The sequence below is a fragment of the Amblyomma maculatum genome, chromosome 11, assembly GCF_055883805.1.
Source record: "Amblyomma maculatum isolate TAMU_Amacu chromosome 11, ASM5588380v1, whole genome shotgun sequence".
NCBI lineage: Eukaryota > Metazoa > Arthropoda > Arachnida > Ixodida > Ixodidae > Amblyomma > Amblyomma maculatum.
Window position 1 is genome coordinate 62477458 of NC_139354.1, and position 18583 is coordinate 62496040.

The 18583-nt window shown below is 44.8% G+C and overlaps 1 protein-coding gene across 3 annotated transcripts in view; it reads right to left on the reverse strand.

Annotated features, from left to right (window-relative positions):
- LOC146173937 (uncharacterized) overlaps window positions 1-17894 on the reverse strand; it is a 30122-nt gene extending 12228 nt beyond the window's left edge. The window contains exons 1-3 of one of the 3 annotated variants that reach the window (XM_084583544.1): window positions 17733-17894; window positions 15666-15826; window positions 5440-5522 (exon numbers count right to left, since the gene is read on the reverse strand). In XM_084583544.1, the coding sequence (XP_084439670.1) occupies window positions 5440-5522; window positions 15666-15826; window positions 17733-17840 (352 nt within the window). In that variant the 5' untranslated portion in view covers window positions 17841-17894. Of the gene's footprint in view, window positions 1-5439; window positions 5523-15665; window positions 15840-17732 lie in introns of all 3 variants that reach the window. The other 2 variants (XM_084583545.1, XM_084583546.1) reach the window with 2 other exon arrangements.
- Window positions 17895-18583: the final 689 nt, after the last annotated feature.

Here is an 18583-nt window from a genome sequence, read left to right on the forward strand (position 1 = left end):
TTAATAATAGAGAAGCTGAAGCGTGGAGGCGGCTACAAACTAATACGTTCATGAACCCGGTCTGGGCGTTTCACGCGCTACCAGACTTTAGGGACAATGATCTCTGCAAACACTGTGGGGCGAGAGGGACCCTCGACCCCATAATTTGGGAGTGCCCACAATCTCCAGAGATAGGGCAAAATATTACAAGTAGAGAAGCCTGGGATACCCTGCTGCGAAGCGCGGACCCTGCGATCCAGCACCGCACCGTCCATCTGGCGGAAGAGGCCGCAAGAAGCCAAGGGCTACCTGCCAGCCTCTAATCCACGGGCGCACGACTCCCCGTTTCCGATGGAATTAAAAGTTGTACAACCAACCAATCGACTAGTATGCGAGCGCGTGGAGGAGGCTCGACAACTGGCACGACTCAACATACAGCACCTACAACGTACCGACGCTCATCGCTACAGCCTGCCGAGACGTGACATTGATATTAGACCTGTGGATAAGGTCTGGGTTTGGACACCGTTAGGCCGTCGAGGCCATTCGAAAAAACTGTCAAATGCTAGTTTGGACTGTACAAAGTTATTCGTCGCATCGGTGACCTCAACTACGAGGTGCTTCCTAGCAGAAGCCGACCATCCTTACGGCTTTGTTCACATCCTGCAGCTGTTCATATTGTTCGGCTTAAGCAGTATTACGTGTGACCCTGGAGGAGCGCTTCCATGTTTTCTCCGCTGCATCTTTATTGCAAAACAACACGCGCAGAAATATCAGGGTTTTTGCAAGTGTTTTACTTTTTTTTTCGCTTAGCAACGGGACAATGCTTCTTTCGGAGGGGAGGCAGTGTAAGCTCCGAAGAATAACAAGCGCGATCACTTCAACAAAGACGACGCTGCAGCAGCATTGACTCGCACGCGTGCTAGTTCCGCTGCTGTTGTGCTGCCCTGTTCCGTTGCCCTGTTGATCCGAGGTCTCTGCTGCCGTTGTTTCCCTGTGCGTCAGGACGTGACAATATCAGTGGGGGCGACATTCCCATTGAAGAAATTGGGCGGAAAAATTGCTGGCGACACTAGAGGCTTCTGCTTTTTCGGTGGAAAACACTCAGATCGCTAAATAGCATCTGTACCAACCAGAGAGTAGACCAAGGTATATAATGCGTTAAATCACTATATTTTGCTATATTTTTTTGTATTCCTGCCTTCCGACGTTTTTTTATCCCTCCTCCCTCCTTGCTATACTTTGCCATTATTATTAGCAATGTGCACGACCGGTAAAAATCTCAGATTTTACCCGCCATTAAAACGCATTGATGTTCGCTTCTAAATTGCAAACGCCCCTCTTGCCGCAACAAGCTAATCCAATCCATAATGAATTGGATAGGATAGCGAGCGCGTTGGGAGCGCCTACTGCAGTTGTACCGTCGCTCCTCGTTTTTGGATGTTTTGTCACGTGCTGCTCTCATCGAACACTTCCGCATATTTTGTTGAGCACCTAGATCTCGTGTGTATTGATTCTTCTCTTGAAGCACCTCCAACGCTTCATTAAAAGTATAGCAAAATGCACCTTGGCGAGCAGCCCCACCCGCGAAAGAGGTCGCGTGTTCGCTAGGCAGCAACACAAAATATTCGACATGAAGAGCATACTTTATTCAAATAAAACATCATTTTCAACATAGCCCGTACAGAACTGATGCGTTTGGGAATGAGTATCACGACGGCAGTGGCTAGATTTATGTGCATGTACAAGAGGCCTGACCTGAAGAAACTGCAGCAAGACCGCATTTTCACTGTAACCGTGTTAACAAATTCATTAAAGAATCATACAAAAAAACTCCCCTAACGACTGCACAATAAAACTTTACTAAATGACTTGTCATTGTGGCTTCAAGTAGCAACAGACACCGGCCTAATATAGCTAACAGTGTCGCTATCGGTTGTAACGGTTTCGCTAACTCAGCTAACATTTTAGATGAAGTGCGAAAAATATATCTGTTAAACAAGAACTGTAGACCTCGCACAATCCTGCGTAGCTGGTGCTGTCGCACAGGTTTTTCACACAATACTATCCCATCAGGTTGTTTCTATTCACTTCTAACTTTCAAAGCAACGGCACGCGGTAGTTGCGGTGACCACCTGTGCCTACCGTCGCACCAGCCGCACTCTAAGTTAATTCAAACGAGTGGGAGGGGGGAGGGGGGTGTACAAGGTCAATACAAGTTTATGTCACGTGGGCAAATAATGTTTTCGCCACAAAACGCTTTCAACTGTGTGTGGCTCGTTAAGAAATTAACCTGTGAACATAAATATATTCTACAAATTGTTTGGTAAGTATGGAATTATATTTGTATAATGCCCAGCGCACCCTGCGTTTTGCCTCTGCCATCGGTGGGCTGGTGTTGTTCCGATGGTGGCGGCTCGCAACATGCCACCCCTTGACAATATGTTCCTTCTGTAAGGTATCCTGAGCTCTTGCGAGCAACAAAGAATTTCATTGATCTTTGTTACCTTTGATGAGCGCCGTTTCATTAAAAAAGAAGGTGTATGCATAAGCTCCTGCCTAGCACTAATTTTATGTGATGTAGTTCAATCTACTGTTGACAAGTGTATCCAAGCAGCCCTTTACAGCGCTAACGTGCAATGTTTTTAGGTATGTAGATGATTACCTCGTGGTAGTGAATATGACTGATGCTTAGGATACCGGTATGATGCAAAGAACAATTTTAAAATATTTGCCAGTTGCGTGTTCGGCATGAACTTCACTCGAAAGTTGTACACACGAAGGTCGCATCCAGTTCTTGATGTGTATCTTATATTTGAAGGAACTCTTGTGTGCTGGCACTACAAGTAAAGGTCAAAGAAACAAATTCTTATCACCAAATCAACCCATTCCCAGCTGGTGAAAGGGCCTATAGCAACAAATTGCATCGGCTCTCCTTTGGCAGTGACATGACAGCATTCAAACCCTAATAAGGTGACTGTAGATGGCTGGTTTCTGTCAGCTGTTGTTTCTCACGATGGCACGATTGAGCATTTAACAAAAATAAGATTTTTTTATAATTCAATTATATTACACAAATGAATCCGATACTATAAGCGTTAACAACTCCTGTTGCGCCGTCCTCCCTTCCAGGCTCTCTCTCTATCTTGTCCTTCTTGACACTCTGCGAAGAGGCAAACTGCGTAACCTTGCTGATCGGTGGCGCTTGTGTTCTTGGTCTTCAAATAACTGCGTCCGTGCAATCGTAGTCCTGTAGCCAGCGTGAGGGTCTTCTTTGACACGGCTGGTTTATCGCGTTTTGAAACAGTGTCTAGTCCACTTAATTAGGTAGGATTTTGTACTCACTTTGCGTTTGGTCAGGTTGGTTTAGTTTAGGTTGTGAGGTTCAACATCCCAAAGCGACTCAGGCTATGAGGGACGCCGTAGTGGAGGGCTCCGGAAATTTCGACCACCTGGGATTCTTTAACGTGCACTGACATCGCACAGCACACGAGCGCCTAGCTTATCGCCGCGACTGAAAAGCGGCCGCCGAGGCCGGGATTAGATCCCGCATCCTTGGGAACAGTTGTCGAGCGCCGTAACCACTTCGTCTCCCCGGCGGTGTGGTCAGCTTGGTTTGTCTCGTCAGAGTCCGTGGTTGTAACTTCATTTGCAGCGTCGATTGGGTTTTCGGGTGACCCATTCTTCCGTTCTAAGAGTCGTGCTAAATTTGCAGGGTTGTAGCGAGCACCGCGAGCTCCGTTGTACCGTTCGCTGTCTCGGGTGGCATCGTCGTGAGAGTTTCGCCAAAAATTATGTTTGATTGCCTGCCTTGTTGTGTCTGCTTTACTCTCGTACTCATGGTTGAATGTTGAGTTCTACTTCGTCTTGTTTAGCCATGCAGTTAGACGTCTCGCTGTGTCATCGGGAGGGGGACGTCGTTCGCTGACCCCGCCGAGGGCGGGAACAATGCGAGTTCGTCCCGCGTCGATGAAATCATTGAGCTTTCACGTCAGTCCGTGAGGGCTCTCTGAGCATTCGTGCCCGAAGCATGACGTCTTGATATCAGCCGTTGCTGAATAATATTTTTCGTTAGCTTTTCTGCGCTTGTTTCGTTTATTTATTTACCCATATTATTGTCAAGGTACATAGTACATCATAGAGGGGAGGGACAAAAAAAAACAAGACAAATTAGAAAAAACTGCGAAGAAAAATATTAAACAACAAAAAAGGCAAACAAAAAATACTTGCTTCCAAAAAACGATATCTTATAATCTCTCGAGTTTCACATTGTAGCACTACCAAAATACTACAATATACAATGTAAGTAAGCAAACAACGTTACTGCACACAGTGAATTATTTGTTACATTATTTTACAAAATAAAACCTTGAACGGCACTTTTAAAGTTATCAATGCTGGTAATGCTTGTAAGAGACGCAGGCAAGCTGTTCCAATCTTTGCTAGTTTGCGGAAGAAACGAATACGAATAGCTTAGGGTGTTACCATGTGGAATATTCACCTTATGGCTGTGGTTTATTTGAGATGAAATATATGGTGGTAGTTGAATTCAAAGAAAACGTAAGTATGAACGGTAATAATATATTTTATGAAAAAGTCTTCCAAACTAAAGACGCATAATCAAGTTGTGGAGGAGTGTAAGTTGTGCATAGTAATAGTTTTAGGGATGATGGAGCCAGTATAAAATTTTGACGAATATATCCCAGTGTTCGAGTAGCCTTAGATGTTATATGGTCAAGATGTGTTTTTCAGGAAAGAATAGTATCAATAAGAACCCCATGCATCGGTAAGATGCTACGCCTTCTAATGGATTGTTATCAAGCAAGTGTGTGGCACACGGCATGTTAGTGCGAGATATGCTCATACACTTATATTTGTAATGTTTAATTCCATGGGCCATGTGCGATACCACTTGTTAAATTAACGTCCTCCTTACTGGCCGTGATATCCGAGTGATTATTTTATGATATAATTAATAGTCATCTGCAAAAAGAAGGTTTAGATGAAAAATGAGCGGGCAAGTCACATTTGGGCATTGTAATTACCCAAACAGGATTTCCAAGCCTAATAGCAGTGCCTTGTTTACGAATACATAGAAAAATATTGTAAGTGCATTTTCAGCGGTAGTTATTTGTGAACGAAATTTATTACCATGTTTTAAAATGTCAATTTCATATTCAACCACTGGTCGACATTGATCTAGCTGTTTATTTGTTTTTCTATTGCTATGGTCAGCAAGGCACTTCTCAATTAAACCGCACTCATAGTGTATAAGGCGAGCAAAGGCAAACATTAAAAGAAAGGTTTGGATTTGCGCTTAAAGTTTTAGGGCCTTTCTATATTTTCCTTCAAACTATTTTAAAATACCAGCACACTTTCAGTAAAAATACAACCAGATCTGAAAAAGGCTGACCTGGCGCATTCTCGAAATATTCGCCTCAGTGAGAAGGTTTCACTTACTGTTTGATGTCTTATAAGAGATTGCGTTGTGTTGATAATGGCCTCGTGTCGTGGATGTCGACACTGTTGAAACAAAGTCTTCTCTGCATGGAAATCATGAAAAGGCCATTTGTCAGATTTCAGCTAACCAGATATTTCTCATAGTCCCTATATTTAAACTAATATTGACCTCAAACGATTCCTAACGACTATCCGAGTGCTCACCACTAACATTTTCAGGAGTAAAAAAATTGCCTTCGCCTCGGATCAGGCAATATATATTGTGAGAGAGATATATATATTAGCTCATTAGTGCTTTGCGAAATTTCTTGGCTTTTTTTCAGTTCGAAGGGCAGTATCATGATATTTCCGAAGCAACGTCCACTGAAGAGCTGTAAGCTGCAGCGTTTTGACACATCAATGCGTTTTCTGTGTCATTCTCTCCTTAACACGAAGTGACATTGCAATTTATCAGCGCTTACATTACACTGAACATCTGATAACCAAACAGGGCTTTTTCCTGAAGAATGTACATGGAGGCCCAACACCTTGGTACATTCTACTTCATGGAGGGGTGTATTGTCTATGGGCAGGGCGAATGGACTAGCTTTGAAAGTTCGGCCGCCGGCCCTATTGCTCACATAAACATAGCATGTTTTGGTGAGGTTGAGGGATAGGCCAGTGTTGTTGAGAAATTCTTGAAGGAAATTTATGGTATTTTGCAGGGAGTCTTGCTGGACCTGGAATTAGCGGTTTGTATACAACATAGCAATATCACCTGCGTAGACTAGCACTTTAATGTTAAGAACTGAGGAAAGTGCATGTATGAGAGGAATAAATGCAATATTAAACAAAGTTGGGGCAAACACTGAGCCCTGCGGTACTTCACGATTAGGTACTCCACAATTTCCATTTACTCGGAGAGCAAACGTATGGTGGGAGAGGAAAGCGATAATTGCACAACAAAGCTGCAAGGGCGCTCCAAGTGATGACATAGTATTGAGGATCGCTGGGTGGAGGATATTTTAGGCTTTCGTGATATCTGTTGCTATGGCTGTGCGGACCAGACGGCTGCGAGATGAACAATGTATTAACTCATTGGCAAAAAACCTTGAAGGCCATCTTCAGCTTCTTACCCAGGTTAAAAGCCAATTTGCGAAGAGGAATATTTGTGATGATAGTCAGGCCATCAGAATATTCGTGTGGCAAGCACATTTTTCTACAGCTAATAGATAGTTGGATTAAGAGAAATTGGGTGTAGAGCACTAAGAGTGGTGGATAATATTAAAGGCTTTGGTATGGGAACTACTACAAAATGTTGATAGTTGATAGTTGACAGAGTCTGCTGATTTAGAACTTGCATGAAAGTAGAAAGTGCTGAATCAGGAGACATTGAGATGAAGCAGGCGTCTGTACTTAGTGTATCCGAAGAAGTAACGTGAATTTTGCGGCGCATTATACGTAATGTGCATGAGTTAAAATCAATTAGACCACTGCCACAGGTATCTGGTTCGCAAATCCAGCAAAACCAGCGAGCAAATTCAGCTCATAATAGATCCGCCATGACCTCATTTTAAGGTGCTTTAGAATTCGCCATTTTGACGTGCTTTAGAATCCAGGTTATAAATAACACTACTTTGCAACCCGAGTCTAGTTAGTTCGCCTTGCTTCTGGGTGCGAGTCAGTCGCTGTTCAGTGATTTCAGATCTTTTTTTACTTTGTCTGTTGTTTTTGCTGCTGCTGCCCTGTGTTGTGCCTATACATTGCGGGTCTCTCAATACGTCTAGCAGCGCGGTGGATTGGGTTTTGAAGATTTAATGAATAAATGCACAAATGCCAGAGTGAAACTGGTGCTATATGCGTGCACAGGTACTTACTGAGAGTCACTGATGCATATTTTATTAATAATGTTGCGAAGAAGATCGGCAGTGGCGCGAGAGGAGCCCTCGCGCTAGGCCAGACATTAAATCATCGTTCATCCTATCACCATGTTGTGCAGTCTCTTTGCTTGTCACCACGTAACATGTTGGTTGGAGGTGCAGCATATGTCATCCCCATCCTCGCCTTGGAGCACAACGTCATCTGTAAGCCGGGACCATCAACCGAGGGCCCTGGGACATCGCCGAGAAGCTCCGCCCCAGCCCTTCCAGCCCAGACCCGACCACCTACCACCGCCCAGCCCGCAGCCCGGATCTGAAGACAAGGAGAACAGACCAACCAGACCCGAGACGAAGGACCCGAAAGGCTCGAAGGACCCAAAGGAACCGCACATGTACTCGTAACCCCCGCTCAGCCGCTCGTCGCGACCTCGAGCCATCGGTCCCATGGACTCTGGGCGGATAGTTGAACAGCTCTAGGAGAGGCGTATCACCCAAACATCATCGTGTTCATCGTCATCGTGGTGGCAAGCGCATCGCTCTCTTGTATTTTTTCTTGAACATCTACACCATCACGTCACCATCGGCTTCAACGAAACGGTCGGGATGATCGCTCGGTCCCCCCGGGAAATGTTGCGAAGAAGATCGGCAGTTGCGCGAGAGGAGCCCTCGCGCTAAGCCAGACATTAACCAATCGTTCATCCTGTCACCATGTTGTGCCGTCTCTTTGCTTGTAACCGCGTAACAATATGAAAGATCTGAGCATCACCAAGGGAGGCTACTTACACTGTGGATGAATTAGAGGGACGGTGATAAATAAATCCTCCGTAGCCTGTGGTGCTAAATGCGCGATCAAGCTGTTGCACTGATCTTGAAGAAACTGATGTTATGTCACATTGAAATGTAGGCCTATTGAGCACTCGGAAGGAGCATTTTGCATCAGGGAGACCATATTTTGATAGAGTTCTTGACGAATTGTGATCGTCTGGAGTGGGTTCTACCTTCGTTGCAGCAGGTTCTGTTGAATCGGAGAGAGGCCGCATAGAAGTGGTCCCAGGAGTATAGCAAGATGTTGGAAGCTTAAGACGGTTCATCCCCTGAAGCTGGACGCGGCGACTTTTGTAGAGACGAAATACCAGATGAAGAAGGTGGTGAGTTGCTTAGGCGACATTCTTGAGTTGGAAGGTTAGGCGAGGCAGTAGAGGCGGTGAAAACTGCATGCGATCTTTTCATGTCATTGTTATTGTTAATGTCTATTGTCCGAGCAGAGATAGGCCGGCGCGCCTCACAAAGTGAACGTTGGCATTGAAATGGGTTCATTGGAGGGGTCGTCTTGAGGCTTTCTGGAGCTCCTGGTATCTATAGGTAGCGTTAGCTTCGGATATTATAGACGGGGAAGTGATTACAGCTTAAAGAAAGCAAAAATTGCTGATCGCTAGAGACAGAACGACGGCGCAATTTCATATTCATCGTCATCTTCCTTTTGTATTTACTTGACTTGGGCATTAATTATTGTCTTCATTCTCGAGACTATATTTACCTGATTTTATTTATATTGTTACGGACGAAGCAGGAAGAGGGCAGTGGCGCGGGCAGGAGCGCGCGCGGTAGGCACGCACACAGATTCATTAAACGTCATCTCACGACCATCGAGCATCTTTTCTCTGTCCTCTGTTCTCCTGTTGTCATCGCTTGCCGCCACGTAACATTTGGTTGGAAGTGCGGCGTACATCATCCCCATCCTCGCCTTGGAGCATCGACGCCATTTGTAAGCCGAGACATTCGACCGAGGGCCCAGGGACATCGCCGAGCAGCTTCGCCCCAGCCGGTTAAGCCCAGACCTGACCAACTACCACCGCCGAGCCCCCAGCCCGGACCTGAAGACAAGGAGAACAGACAGACCAATCTGAACCAAGGAACTGATGAACACGAACGCGCAACCCCCGCCCAAGCTGCCCGACGTGACCTCGAGTCATCGGTCCTATGAACTCTGGTGACAGATGGTTGACAGCTCCAGGAGAGGCGCATCACCGACGTATCAGACATCGTACCGGAAAGCCGTTCTATTCTTACTTCTTCCTCTTCTTCAAGCATCCAGACACGCCCATCATCATCCCGTTGAATAATCATCGGTAAACTTCCTCGTCTACGATCGGGACGATCGCTCGGAGGCCACGGGTCATTTTACGGACGAAGGAGGAAGAAGAGGTCAGTGGCGCGGGCAGGAGTGCGTGCTAGGCCCGCACACAGATTCATTAAACGTCATCTCACGACCATCGAGCATCTTCTCTGTCTTCTGTTCTCCTGTTGTCATCGCTTGATGCCACGTAACAGTATATTAACCTGAAAACTTTGTATTAGTATTCGTATCGGCAACAATGACTGCCCCTTTTATTCTAATAATTTGTATTTTATTTTTATTTTTTCACATTTGATGGTTTTTATATGTCGTTCATGACATGTTTCATATATTCAATTCTGTCGGTGTCATTTTATCTAAATTCCATTTCATGTGTTTTTTCGTTATTTTTTCTATGTGTGCGCGTAAAGCTTATGTGAGCATTTCCTTTTAAACTTGTGTATGCTCCAGTACCAAGACCATATGATTGTTCCTGCGCGCAATAAAATTAATATTGATTGAAGAACTGATGTCATAATTATTTACAACAATCACCAGTTATCAATATATTTAGTCAACCTAATAATGCTTTACCATTAGTAGCCCGCTTGCAGAAAAGAAAATGTTATAATATGCCAAACTTTGGTATGTCGACAACTGAACTCTCATGAGTTCAATGTTTGCGTCTAAAGGTTGCATCCAAGGTAGGGCCACCCCGAAAGAGCGCAATAATTCTATTCGCTAATAGTTTATCTCCCTGCCACGCCCCTCCTTCCGTCTCTAGTCCTCAGAATTGTCACCACAGCTTGAAAATATTGCTACGGACTTGTTGTCAAGCAGAGCACGGAGGAGGGAAGAAGGAAGAGGAAGAAGAAGTGTGCTCGCCCGTTCGACCTTTGCCTTGTGGCAACTATGTTGCTCCCCGCTGGTCGTGTTTACCAGGCGTACTGAACCGGCTAGAATGTCTCGGGCGCGACGCTAAGAGCGTAACATTGTAGTGGAGGAGCCGGGCTAGCGCTCCCTGGCGCTACACACAGCACCGATACAACTGGAGCCTCGCCGAAGCCGTCGCCTTGCGGGCCTCGATCCGCAAACCAGAGCCATGCAATCGGCCAGTGACCCGCAAGCAGCCCGTGGTGACGCGGTGATCCCGGCTAAAGGCCGGCCTGCGGGCGCAGCGAACAATTCCTCGCATCACTATCGGGAGCCTCGGACTTCTGCGGGAGCGGCAGACGAGGACGTCGACGAGTGGTTGACCCACTACCAACGGATGAGCCGCAACAATCGATGGGACGCTGCCGCTCAGCTTACAAACGTGGTTTTCTTCCTAACACGTAACGCTCTTATTTGTTTCGAAAACCACGAAGACTTTTAGCACCTGGGACCGTTTCGTTACTGAATTGCGCCAGTGCTTCGGCGACTGCCTTGCACGAAGGAAGCGGACTGAACACACGCTTGTGCCCAAAGATCAGCTACCTGGGGAAACATGCATAACTTACATAGAGGAGGTCCTGAAGCTGTGCAAAACAGCAAGCGCTAATATGATCGAGGAAGATAAAGTAGGACATCTGAAGGGTATCGCCGATGATGTTTATAATTTTCTAATTGCCAAATGTGACCTGAAAGCAGTCTGTGAAGTAATTCGGCATGTTCGCACATTCGAGACATTGAAGACTCATCGCATAACGGCAAACTTTGGGCGGCTCGCCAACGTTCCATCTGTGGCGAGCATTGAAGACAGCTTCATGGACTTGTCGTCGACGATCCAGCTAATAGCTCGCGAGAAACTGCAGTGGTTAGAGCCCCCTGCACGGTGTCCAACATCCTTGCCTTCGGACGTTGTTGGCGATTGAGGGCCTCCCTCCTTGATCCCCTCGATGCTCGTTCTGAATTCTATCAATACAGCACACGCCGACGCTGGCTCCAAAAGCTCGACACCGAGGTTCGATAGCCTTCGTCATCCGCCTCGCTACGACTCACGCCCGGCTAACTTCTTGTCGCACTACTCGTATCACAAGATACGGGTATTTTCCTACATGGACGGGTCGATACGTGTGCACAGACTCACGACATCATCTATGTAGCTGGTGAAGGATTCACCGTGTTGCTGGTGCCTAGATTTCAGGCGGTGTTCGGCGCGCAGCTTTCGGACAGCAGGGCGGCCAAAGATATCGGACAAGGTCCGCTTAGAGGCTGACCACATAGTGAACTCTGCTTCGTGGTTGTGGTACCAGAGACTGGCAACGTCCGTCAGGTAGACGTTGCTGAGCTTCACGGCTTCGTCCCAACGGTTGTGGCCGCTTACCCGCTCGTAAGAGGCAAGCCAAAACTCCACGTCGTGTTCATCAGTCCCACTGAATACGGCCGGGTTGCGCTGACGGAGCGCTCCTGGGCAAACGACGGAGATTGGCGAACAATCAGAGGGCTGGCTCACATCGGTTGTCATTGTAGGTGTAATGGTGCGGCTGAGTAGCTCAAGGATGGTAGATAAAGGGTCGAATCAGTACACTCCACTAAGCTGTAACGAGGTTTCTTAACCTGGAGATCCGAGAGAGAGATCTCGCTGAAGCGTCCGTTCGAGGCTTCTTCTTCAACAACTTGATCTCGCACCGTGCGCTCGCGGAGCGTATGCCTCCGAACCTCATCTTTCTCGTTACACAGGTTAATTATACGTGTTCTTTACCTATGCCCTTGGCTCGGCACGAGTACTTGTGTGATGATAAGGGCCAGTGCAGCAATAAGTTTGCATGGGTTGTCAATGTCAGTGGGAATTCAGTGTCTCAAGGAAGAAAGCAAGAGAACCTGAGGGTGCTAAACTCGGGCGGCAGCATGTGAACAATCATATCCTTTTACAACGTGGTGACCTTGTGCCCTGATTGGCTGCTTGACGAAGCACATACCAAAGTTTGCCTCACAACGTTGCACAGTATTGTTGCTGTAAATTTTCTAAGTATACCTTGAAATTTCTCCAACTAACACATTTTTATATTGCAGAACCCGACGTTTCGGAGCCGGCTTGGCTCCTTCAAGGGTGCATGACGCGGGGCTACGTGCGGCTAAATGTTCGAGGGGGAGAAGAAGGGGGGAGGAAAAGGGGTAGACGGTGAGCTGGGTGTGAAAGAAAGAAAAATAAAGGAGGGGGAGTTAAGATGAGTCACGGTGCCGCAGGTGCAGGGATGCTCGCTGGCAACTTTCTTCTTTTCTTAACCCCCTCCTTCCAAGGCCGAGAGGAAGGGAAAACCTTGGATGTATGCAGAAGGAAGGTTGCCTATTGCCCGGTTGGTGTTATTTGCGGTCGACTGTATGAGCAATGACTCGAGGAGGCGTCTTTTTCGATAATCGGTCGAAATGTTTACCTTCCTGTATAATTCTGTACGCAGTCTACGAATTCATAAAGCTCTTTTGGTAATCAGAATTGAAACATACCATTGAGCATCCTTTCTTCCATCTCTGCAATTTTTCCGTGCAAACAAAACTTTCATTCACCCTCCTACCCTGATGCACTAGAAATATTTTGAGACCCATTAATCAAGACCTGCAGAATTTAAGATCAAATTACCCTCAAGGCAAGAAAAATTCTGGTCTTGAATCCTAGTCCACGCATATCTACTTGCTTCATGACGTTCCGAATTCTAACCTTTGGAAAGCGCAGCGTCCCAAACTTGCGCATTCACTCTTTGAGCATATGTTGCCTTGTTTCCGTGGAGAAAGCGCCGATGTTAACGAGACATCCAGCCCAAGCCTATAGGTTTTGTTTCTGCCAATCTGGTATATTCACTTCTTATTTGGCCTCAATGAGTTCGTCTGTCGAATTGCGCACCCTCAACTGTAGGTAGGTTGCCAATAATTTTTCGATGTTTTTTCTAAGATGACATTGAAAAATATTTGCGACTATATGCATGGCTTGAACCCAGGGATAGAGAGAAAAGCTTTCGCTATTTCACTGATAACCCCTTTGAACCCGCATTTTCAATCCGCGGTTTTTTGTTTCATAGTTGTTTCTCCTGTTATATAGTTATGTATAGGAAGGCACCTCATACCCTTAATTAGACACCACATAATGGTGGACACCTACATGTAATGAGGTCAAGGTCCCGTCTTCATATTTTTTGTCAATGAATCTATAAAGATTGTTTTGGCTGCAGGCGGCCGAGCGTTGCATCGAACACAACAGCGTTTCGTTGTGCGCAGGAAAGGTAATCGGCATTCTAGGCAGAGTCCACTTGCGACTCCGGCAAACCAAACACTTCCCTGCTCCAGTCAGTCATCTGTCCAGCGCGGCCCGGGTACGTGTACTGAGGAAACTGCCCTTCTCTCTGTGCTGGCGTGCCAATCAGCTGTGATGCCCCTACCCTTCTCCTCTGCTCTGTAGCTAGCGCCGCGGTGGAGCGCCTGGGTGACAAGCGCCGATTTAACATAGTTGCGGCGGTTATGTCGCCGCCTACGGCGACCGTCGCCTTTCCGTGTGTATCTAAGGTATCACTTAAACAAATTTGGTCCTTCATTCACACTTAGTGTCCTACCTTCCCGTCGGCAGGAAAGCATATGGAGGCGCTTAAAAACCAGGACTTTTCCTATTCCATTTACCCTAGCCAGTGCTACCGGGAAGAGTCCTCAGATAGATGCACACTATGTCTGGATTAAGGAGATCTGCTACCTGTGATTTGCACGCGTCCAGAAATCGAAAATATAAATCAAGGAAAAACAACTGAAGAATGGTGAGAGATGGTACTGTTGAGGTCACACCCTGAAGCTCAGCTAGGTTTATTCCCACTGGCCGAACATGCTGCCTGAGTCCAAAGGCTCGACACCATCGTCAAGATGATTAGGCTGACGCTTATCCAGTACCTCCTGTATATTAAACTTCTATCACCACCACCCCGTTCAGACACAAGAGTGATTAGTGAAGTGAAAATGTGTCAACGAACTGGAGCGTCATTTGTGGATTGCTTGCAATGTCTGTGGATTCTTTAATTCCAGGTAGTGGAAATTAATGCGCAAAATTTCACTAGTTGACGCAGTTTTATTTTACTACCACTTTCCTCTATTTCCTAATAGTTTTATTCAAGGCTCTATTGATAAGAGACAGACACTGCGCCTTTAATTTATTTCAAGGCAAATTTGTAATTCTCAGCGTAAAATACTTTCAGTAGTCAGGGTAAAAACGTGCACTTGCTCCGCAAACATATTTTTGAGAGCTTAGAAGCTGCTTTTTTGTAAAGTTGGTGAAGAACCTCGAAACTAACACAGCGTAGCGTCCTCACAAGGGATCATATCTCAACTTCTGAAATGATGCTAGATGATTTCTATAAATTAAATGTGCTATACATGTACTTGAGTTCTCGTTAAAACCGCAGCGCTTTGTATTTTCTGGTTGCAAAGAATAGGCTTGAAATCGTCGAAGTAGCTTCATTAGACAAAGATTAATCCTTACAAATGCGTGGCGTCAACCTCCCAAGCTGGCTTCTGTCTTTTCACATATTCATGCAAGACGGCGGGTCCGGCGAAGCAAAAATCAATATTCACAAATGGGAAGGAAGCTGTCTTTTTAGTTTGCAAAGGGACAGAAAGGAAGAACATGGCATTAGAGGAGCGTATATCGATTTTACAAAAACTATTGGTCAAGCTTTGGTTATAACTAGAAGGGTTACAACCCTTTCTACACAGGTCGCATTCCGGGCCAAGAGTGCGCTGCTACATTTTTCTTGCACTCTTATCACAGCGTTTTGAGTTTGAGGCGTTTGCTTTGACGCTTTACCAAGGGATTAGATGTAGCAAAGACCGGGCACGAGTGTAAAGGAGCCTGGTAATCTACATAGAGTGAAATATTGTTTTGTCAAAAAAAAAAAAATTCTCAAATAGTTTTTTGCACCGTGATGTGATGCTCTTACGAAAAAAAAAGAAATAGCAAAAACGGTTTTTTGCGCACTACTCAGTGATATTGTAATAATAAATTCTATTTTCGTGATTAGGATAAAGACAATAAAAGCATTACGCGGGCGTTCTTGCTGTACGAGGAAAACTGTACAGTATAAAAAGGTAGAAAAGGTTTCTATTCTGCACCTTTATACCCAAAAAAACGTCAACCCAAATTTTATGGCGCACAATCTAAGGCGTTACGAGGACCAGCTTAAGAATTTTTTATTTATGCTTTAAATTGCGTTTTAATGGAAACTACGCACGCGTGAACTCAAGCAAACTGCCCGTGATGCTAGATTTATAGAAGCAAGAATAAAGTGTATTCCACTCACAGTTGATTGGCCGCTTGTGCGCTCGTGTAGAAAACCCGATATAAGTATACTCCGGCATTCACCTCCCGTATTTTCATCATTGCCTGGCAGCGAGTATTCGGCCTCAGCGCTGGGCTACGAGTCTGCCTCCTCACGAAGAGGGTTTCGGAAACACCAGTCAGCTGCAAGCATGAACTGTTCCAGTACAGGGCTTGATAGTTAGCAATTATAAGCAATTATAACATGAGCTAGCTTTTTGGTTTTACATTTTCGTGAAAAAACGTTTGCTTGTAAAAACGCGCTATAACAGAGGGGTAATATAAGCAACGGCGAAGAAGTGCCCAGAATAAGCAAAGGAAAAACACTTCTTTACCATGAGGAGAAGCGACAACTAATCTTCTCGCCCTCTGTAAGATGTAGTACGTCGTTTTAATGCATATTTTCTACTTTATATTCAATTTTAGGTGTACCGCATCAACGAAAAATGCTGTGTAGAGTAGAGTAGGCACGACGACATTGATAATGTTAGAAAGTGTTATAAATTTCCAGCTGACTGAAATTTGAGAACTGTTCTGGTATAGTATATAAGAGAAAGGCGCAACAACTTCACCAGGACACAGGAAGAAACACACACAACAGTTCACGAGCGCTCGTGAACAGTTGTGTGTGTTTCTTCCTGTGTCCTGGTGAAGTTGTTGCGCATTTCTCTTATATACTATGCAGAACCAACTAGCCCGACAACACGCTCTTCTGAACTGTTCTGGTATTATGAGCTTCGGTTTAAAAGGCGGTACAGTCTTAACGCAGCTGCCCCTTCGAGCTCGAATTGAAAGCAGAGGATCTGTGTCTTAATTTAGTGCCAATTAGTTCTTATAAGCACAGTCCCAATCCACAAACTGGTTTTGCCTTCCGGTTTAAAGAGTAAACAAGGCTCCATGGGCTCATCGTCATTGTTCTAGGAGCAGTCACGGAATGTTTGAAAGTTAACGTAATAATTAAACATTTTCCTCCTCATCGTCAGCCTGGCTATACCCACTGCAGGGCGAAGGCCTCTCCCATATTTCTCCAATTAACCAGTTTCTGTTCTAGCTGCATCCACTTGAAAAAGTGGATGCAAATGAATTGAAAAATTTAGTTTCTTTAAAAATTCCTCAAACAAGAGAGAAAGAAGAAAGTCTATGTTACTGTGCTAGCATTCTGTCGCTTTGTTGAAAGCACCATTTCGTGCGACACCACCGCGCGCAACAGCTGAATATCAGTCCGTGCGAAACACTGCGTCTATATCAAATTGTGTCTGAGCCACTGGAAGTATCTGTTTTGAGGCGTTTACGACTAGAAAAACAAGCTCTTGAACTTCATGAAGATTGTGGCAGTGCAATTTAGGGTTGGTGTCGTACACTCTGCCCTCTTTAAGCCTAGAACGTTCAGTGCTCTAACACGCATCGGAGGGAAAAGTGCCTCGTAAGATGGAGGATTCTTTCCTCTGCGGTAGAGTGTATATACACACAACTGCAGGTGTTTGAATGTACGTTCTGAGGAGAAGAGATTTTGCTTTGATTTACAATTTATACTGTTTTTGGTCGACAATGCAAAATTATTCAAATTTATTTCGTCGTTCTGCATCATATCATGCTCGATTAGCATTGCTAACAAGAATTAGCGATATAAAGTTTTTAAAAATAATCAACACAGGAATGCCAAAGAGGTAGATACACCACAGCCACCCCATTTATTTGGTACACAAGCAAAGAAGTTTAAATATAAATTAGGCTCAACTAAGAACTTCCTGCATTTTAATTATTTTAATTGACATAAATTAGCCATTTGACAGTTCGTCTCTTTTATCATCAGCGATCACTGGAGTTTTTGACCATTACGGCATGCATTTATGTTTTACTAATAGAGCTTAAGAAAATATGTTTCGGTAAGAATTGTGGCGCCCGTCCTATCTTTGCACCAAATTTGTGGAAGCTCTGCGATCAATCTTCTTTATAACATTATAAATGAATGCCCCGCTGAAAACTGTTCTATGTTAAGACTAAGTGCAAACTCGTTTCGGCGAATAAGTGAAAAACAATGTTGACTCACAAGCCTTGCATTTTGGCGGGGAGAATTCCTTGGATTGAACTCATATGGAGTAGCAAGAACGATGCCTACTGCAGACAGCATATATAATACCAAGGTAAGCGCCAGCATAATGCACTGTGCTAGCCGAAAAACTACCTCGTATACGTGATACTGATGCGTGTATGACATTTAAATTATAACTTGGTACTCCGTATTTGATAAAACACTGAGGGAGGCAAAATGAATTTAAAATGTAATGCCTCCACTAAGGGCAAAAACATATCTACGCAATGCCTTTATGTTTGAATAATCCTCTATGTTACAAGGGGATATCCGTACCGCGAACTTTGGTATGTATGCTGTGCTGCTTAATTCATGCAGCAATTCTGGTGAATAAACAAAAAAAAAATGTCCCGCACATACATTTTTGTGTCATGAAATATCCTTAATTGCACAGGAAAGCTGAAAATGCTAATTTGGTGAGTTATACTCTGATATATGACATTGTTTCTTCAGAATCGCGATAAGTAAAAATCGATGAGGTCATATCGACGGCATAGAAATTAACATGCTTCCCCCACCAAGAGGGAAATGCCAATATATGAGCGCGGTTGACGTTTTTGTCGTGCGCCTTTATTTGCACAAAATTCAAGTAAATGCGAAAAACAAAAATGACATGGCGTCAGAGATTTCTAAAATTGAATTTTATGATGTCCTTATTTTCATGCCAACGCCAACACAGTTGACATGAGGAATGGCAGAGACGAAAATGTACATTTTTAGCATTCTAGAAAATAGCATTAGAGCAAACATTGAACAGCATGTGCCACTTCTATAATGTATCTTTTACGAGGTACTTGTCTCAATCGATG